Source organism: Arachis hypogaea, chromosome 11, assembly GCF_003086295.3.
Source record: "Arachis hypogaea cultivar Tifrunner chromosome 11, arahy.Tifrunner.gnm2.J5K5, whole genome shotgun sequence".
In the NCBI taxonomy this organism is placed as follows: Eukaryota; Viridiplantae; Streptophyta; class Magnoliopsida; order Fabales; family Fabaceae; genus Arachis; species Arachis hypogaea.
This window is the reverse complement of record NC_092046.1, coordinates 6871036-6877653: the sequence shown is the minus strand read 5'-3', so window position 1 is coordinate 6877653 and position 6618 is coordinate 6871036. Positions and strand designations below refer to the sequence as shown.

General features: G+C 31.4%; 1 protein-coding gene across 1 annotated transcript; it reads left to right on the top strand.

Moving 5' to 3' along the window:
- The first annotated feature begins 484 nt into the window (after positions 1 to 484).
- LOC112720085 (probable amino acid permease 7) lies at positions 485 to 4580 on the top strand. Its single transcript, XM_025770897.3, has 7 exons — positions 485 to 813; positions 1792 to 2137; positions 2225 to 2318; positions 2457 to 2671; positions 2961 to 3094; positions 3290 to 3517; positions 3922 to 4580. The coding sequence occupies exons 2-7, from the start codon at positions 1828 to 1830 to the stop codon at positions 4327 to 4329; spliced, it is 1389 nt and encodes a 462-aa protein (XP_025626682.1). The 5' UTR covers positions 485 to 813; positions 1792 to 1827; the 3' UTR covers positions 4330 to 4580.
- Positions 4581 to 6618: the final 2038 nt, after the last annotated feature.

The following is a 6618-nucleotide window of genomic DNA, read 5'->3' as shown; positions in this document are numbered from 1 at the left end:
AACTATGAAATTAGATACTAGTCAAATTAATAAGTTACCTACATTATACTCTTTAGATTTTTTGACTCTTGTGTTAATGTAAAATATTAAACTACTCTTCCACCTTAGCCCATGAAAATAATAAAGAAGTTTCGTGATTCACAAATTCAACCCAATAGAATACATAAATTCAATTATAATTTTAGTCTTTATTATCTTATCTTATCTTTTTTTTTTATCTTATATTTATTTGCTTTTATCTTTCTTAACCCAATACTCTATATATATTTAGTTTTACTTTCATAATTTTTAATTCAATTCAATCAATCAACAATTAATAAAATTTCTTCATCTATTCTTTTCCTATTCTTTGGATAAAATTTTCCACTAATCCCACACCATTAAAATCATCATTGATGGCTATTTGATGACTACAGATCACAAAAGTTATTGTCCCTAACACTCCTCATAATAAAATTCTGTGATGAAAATCACTGTAGATTCTGGCTTAAAAAATTTTAAAATAGAAAAACAATAAATCTAATCTCAGATTTATATATTTAAAAAACTTTAAAATTTAAAGTAACAATTAAAAAGCGGCAGATTCTTCCATTATTTGGAAGGTCTATATAATATTGAGTTCATAAACGAACTCAAACATCATATAGCTTTCTCCAAATACTGTTCTATCCTTTTCTCTCCTCTCCTCTCTCTCTCTCTCTCTCTCCTACCCACAATAATTATATTGGACTTAAGAGCATTAGCATTTGGTCAAGTTCAACTCTTCAAGTACAAAGAAAATCTCCTTACATCTTTTTCCTGTCAAGTAATCTGGTAAGCTACTCTGTTTTCTTATACTTGTAGTTTAGTCAATCAAAGACATTACTGATTCCAAAAAGTTTAGAAGTTCGTCACTTGTTCATCAGTTTCTGCATCATGGGGCCATTCATTAATCATATTTTACCTAATAAACCTACCAAAGCACATGTTTCATCAGCAATAATCTAATCTAATCAAATCTCTGAGTATATGATAGGAATAGCTTAGCTTAGTGTATTTATGTGGTTGGTGAGTTCTTACGCATGTGATTAGTGTGATTGGCATTGGAAACATAAGGAGGATAAGGAAATAGTAGCAAATTAGAGATTTTTTTCCCACCCTTTACCCTTCGAACTATACATGTATTAATTTTTCTATAGACTGCATACAATGCTTGCTGGGATGGTATAAGAAAATATCAACAACTCCTCCATTGGGATATTTTTTGGGTATCACTTTTAATTTTTACAGTAACTGAATTGATTTAAAATTGAAACTTGTATTGGATATAATTTTTAAAATAATATTAATATCAGTAAGGAGATACTGTATTATTTTAAAGAAAAACTACTAAATTAAACTAAAACTAAATATTGGACGTGCTTTTAAGGTATTCAGCCAAACATATTGTTCACATATGTGTTAGGCTTTGTTTGGTATGCGTCCTTTCACACAAATTCAAGAGCACTTTCGTAGTGTTTGACTGTTTTGAACCTCCAAAAAGACAAATACAAAAACAATAAATGCAGCTACTTATTTGTTACTAATTTTGAAGGGAGAGCCTTGGAAAAAAAATAGTTTAGTTGTCTTCAAGTAGTAAAAACATATTGTATCTACATTTTTCTAGAAATTCAAAAGCAGAGTTGTCCAATATCATAGAAAGCTTAGCAATAGAATCCATTTTTCAAGTGCATGGTATAGTTTTGTCTTTGATTTGAAGTTGCAGAAGCTTAGTCCCTTTTCCTTTTCCTTCTATGGGATCATTGAATGCAGTAAACTTCATGTTATTGCACTGAGTTGGATAAAAACATGGAACTAAAAGACTCTTTCCAAGTATCAAGAATCGGTGATGCCTACGACGACGATGGCCATCCCAAGAGAACCGGAACCGTGAAGAGCGCGGTGGCTCATATTATTACGGCGGTGATTGGATCCGGCGTTCTGTCTCTTGCTTGGAGCACTGCACAGTTAGGATGGATCGGAGGGCCGGTTGCGTTGCTCTGCCTCGCAATCGTCACATATATTTCGTCGTTTCTTTTATCCGATTGTTACAGGACACCGGACCCAGTAACTGGGAAAAGAAACTACTCTTACATGGATGCTGTTACAAACAATCTTGGTAAAAATAACCCTCACACCAAACTATATTTCATGAATTAGTAATAATTGTAGATTCTAATCGCGTGTAGTATTATAATAAGTTCAGGTAAAAAAAGGACGGTGGTGGCTGGTTTCCTTCAATTTGTGATCTTGTATGGAACTTGTGTCGCATATGTTATTACCACAGCAACCAGTATGAGGTAGTTACGTTTTATTTTTTATTTTTTATTATATTTATTTTTAAATCTCTCTCTATTCTTCTGTGTCTTTGTTTGGTTATGGTACTTCATCACTAGAGAGGGATTGGCTGATTGTTTCTTATTATTTATTTATTGCAGGGCGATTCTGAAATCAAATTGTTACCACAAGGAAGGGCATGATGCTCCATGCAACTATGGAGATAATCTGTATATGGTGATATTTGGAGCAATTCAGATAGTAATGTCATTCATACCAGATCTTCACAACTTAGCATGGGTTTCAATTGTTGCAGCAGTTATGTCCTTCACATATTCATTCATAGGACTTGGACTTGGCATAGCAACAGTCATAGGTAAAAAAAAAAATGTTCATTTTATTTACTTTTCTAATTTTAACAATATTCTAAACTCTATATCACTCTGCTACATTGTTAGCACAACAAAACAATTGAAAGATGAAACTATTAAATAGTGCCCCAAAAAATTGAAGATATTACTTTATGGACCATTCAGAAAACATTTCAAGTGTGGCTGTTTTATTGGTTTATAGTAATATATTTTAGTATAAAGATATTACTTTATGGTAGCAAGAATGGTATGACAAAAGAAAAATAAGAATAATTGATTGGAATTTGGATGCAGAAAATGGAAGCATTATGGGTAGGGTAACAGGAATATCAACTAGAACTGCTGCAGACAAAATATGGTTGGTGTTTCAAGCACTTGGCGACATTGCATTCGCTTATCCCTACTCTGTTCTCCTCCTTGAGATTGAGGTACTCATCTTGTGACCTTTTCTTTCTTCTTTTCATCATTTCCTTTCTTTTTAAGCAATTCACAAACAAAAGGTATCTTGTGACCTTTCATATTCATATTATTATTTTTAGGTGGTTAAAGATTTGGTGCATGAAAAAAAAAAAAGGTAATAATAATGAAGTAGTACTAAATTTTGCTTTTTTTTTTGAGTAAAGGACACATTAAAGTCTTCTCCACCGGAAAACCAAAGCATGAAGAGGGCATCCATGATTGCAATCTTCATCACAACATTCTTCTATCTCTGTTGCGGATGCTTTGGATACGCTGCGTTCGGAGATTCTACGCCGGGAAACCTGCTCACTGGGTTTGGATTCTATGAGCCTTTCTGGCTTGTTGACATTGCTAATGTTTGCATTATTGTTCATTTGGTTGGAGGATATCAGGTACTATACATTCTGAATTTCTCATTATTTCTACTGTGGTGCCTTTTGAATTCCTTTCTAAGTTGAATTTCTATGCATCTTTCTCCTTAGCTCTGTTTCGTTTCCTGCTAAAGGCTCAAACCAAAAAGCCAAAATTTCTTACAAGACATGTCATATATGCACTGTGATCATTTTTAGCAATACAATGTTATGTAAACAACTCTTTTCAAAAACTATATAAAAGTAAGGGTAGGTGTTTGAATTATGATTGAGAGTATAAATAGTTCGGCAATCCTTGTCAATTGAAAAATCATTGCAATAAAACCAGTATTTTGATTAGCCACACATTAACTTTATTGTCATATGATAATCTTAAAAACATTATTTTATATTTGTACCTAATGATGTATATATGATCTTAACAGATTTACAGTCAACCAATATATGGTGCAGTTGAGAGATGGTGCTCAAGAAAATACCCCAACAGTGGGTTTGTGGCAAAATTCCACAAAGTGAAACTACCCCTATTGCCCCGTTTTGAGATCAACCTCTTCAGGTTCTTTTTCAGAACAATCTTTGTGATCACAACAACTGTACTTGCAATCCTTTTCCCTTACTTCAACGAAGTTCTTGGAGTGTTAGGAGCAGTAAACTTTTGGCCATTGGCCATTTACTTCCCAGTGGAGATGTACTTCAAGCAGAACAAAATTGAAGCATGGAGTAATAAATGGATTGTTCTAAACATATTCAGCTTTGCTTGCTTTCTTGTCACTGCTGTGGGACTTGTGGGGTCCATTCAAGGAATTGTACAAGCCAAGCTTAGTTCAAGTTAAACACTATGCTTACTTTTCTTTGTTTTAATTAGTTTGGTGTTATTGCTGTAAGAATATGTGGCTAAGAGTGAATAAGATAAGATAATAGTAAGTTAGTACAATAATAGTTAATGAAATATTTATGTAGGTTTTATTTGTTTGTAGAACAATCACCCTCCAAAGAAAAGCAGGGTTCTAACAAATATATATAATTGCTTGGCAATTTCATTGTATTTTATTAGAACAAGAAATTATAGTTTCTTTCTAAATAATTATCAATGAGTATTATTACCATGCATGCTTTATTATTACCAAACCTCATCACACATTAGATATTATGTTCCAAAACATTTAGTTTGAAACTCATAAAAAATCGGGTAAATGACATGAACAAATAAAATGGGCTTCAATATAATATGATAGTCCTAAAAAAAAATATGTTACATGCATATTCGGTTTTGACCAAAAAAAAAAAAAAAAAAAAACTATGAAAATGGAAGTTAATGAATTTGATTTACCTTTCTTTCATATAAATCGAATTAAATAGTGATGTTGCGTGTATAAATCGAAGTAAATAGGTTTAATTTACTAAATAGGACACAACATTATATAAATTGAAGCTAATGAATTCAATATATATATGGCCAATGCTATAAATCAAAATGAGAATAGTTTTTTAATTCTTATGCACTATAGAGGGACAATTAAGAAAAAACGCAAGAGAGAATAAAATTTATTGATAAAAATCTGTTAAGCGTCTTTATCAAACCTTCTACAAGTTTTGTTGAGTTTCAGAATACTATAATTCAAAAACTGGGACTGCATGGCATAAAATGGATGGAGAAGTTATTTTATAGAATTCCAATTCTGTTGTACGAGATTGTGTGAAGTACGACTCTTTTGTGATAGATAATGATAAAAATTTGCAAGTTTTGTTTCACTAACATCATCAATTTCTCAAGGTGAGGACCCATGAGCTATTGATCAAGTTTGAAGATGTGGTCTGTAATATAGGAGGATCGAACTAGAATCCTCAATCTTTAGCAATGCCCGAAACCTCTAGTTCAATGTCCATTGGTACCTCTTCATCTATGTCTGTCATTGCATCTGAGGCAGTTTTGGTGGCATCTTCGTCCTTCACAGCTTATTTAAAACCGCGATGGTGATGGACAAATAGGTGATAATCGAACATTAAATAATGCATGCCCTTTTGGACAAAATACCCTAAACCCAAACAAATAAACTTACAATATTCATATCCCCAACAAATTCAAAAAAAAAAAAAAATCAAATCTAAGCTAAATCTACAGTCACCTAAAACGAAAAATTCTAATAAAAAAAATTTAATGTAAAATATATTACAACTCCAAATCACTATTATCACATACACTTTTAACTTAAATTAAATTCTAACTCAAATTTTAGTTCCTAGTTAATCTAACATCTAAAACTTACAAATTCTAACAGAACCTCTAATCACTAGTCTAACTAACAGTTATTTATATCAATATTCTAACTTGCAGTTGTAGTTTCAAAATTCTAACAAAATTCTAAATCACTACTCTAACTACCATTTGTAATTTAAAAATTCTAACTAACGCTTATAATCAAATACTCTAAGCGACTTAATATTACTAACAATTTTGATTTATCTTGAAGAAAATAAATTTCATTCACTAACTTTTTTGTTAATTCTTAACACTATCAGCAATATGGACAACTTCGTCTAATCGGTAAATACGACTTGGGTCGTCCTTGATGTCTGTAATTTTGAATCTTGTGGTGTTGTTACCTAACTTTCTTTTCTTGGATGTGGCTTGGGGCGAAAGAAGTTGTAAATTATAATTCGAAATAATCACTACAAGAAATAAGGGGTTTAGCCACGAAAAAAATTGTAGCTAAACTCTAAGATAAGCGTAGCAACTTAGCCACAAAAGAATATTTGTGGCTAATCGGGGGTTGCATTTTCAATTTGCCACGATTTTAACGTTATTAGCCACAATTTTAAACATCGTGGAGACCTTCAAAGAGCCACAATTTATATATCATTGTCCACGTATAATGCCGTGGCTAAATAATTTGTGCAGGCCGGATTTTTCTAGCTAACTCACTCTATTTTTCACATACAATCAGTGGCTAATTTCTGCTAATTTGTTCTAATTGAACAATTTTATTAAATTAAAATTATATTTATATATATAACATTAATAATAAAAATCAAACTTTTTAAATATATTATATCTAACATTTTTTCATAAAAAAAAATAAAATAATAATAATAATAATAATAATAATAATACAAATCTAAAC

Bases quoted from the DNA above. Each gene is read 5' to 3' on its own strand.
- LOC112720085 (XM_025770897.3), top strand. From the start codon at position 1,828: ATGGAACTAAAAGACTCTTTCCAAGTATCAAGAATCGGTGATGCCTAC. The intron at 3,095-3,289 runs GTACTCATCTTG...TTTTGAGTAAAG, and splicing joins TTCTCCTCCTTGAGATTGAG to GACACATTAAAGTCTTCTCC. The intron at 3,518-3,921 runs GTACTATACATT...TGATCTTAACAG, and splicing joins ATTTGGTTGGAGGATATCAG to ATTTACAGTCAACCAATATA.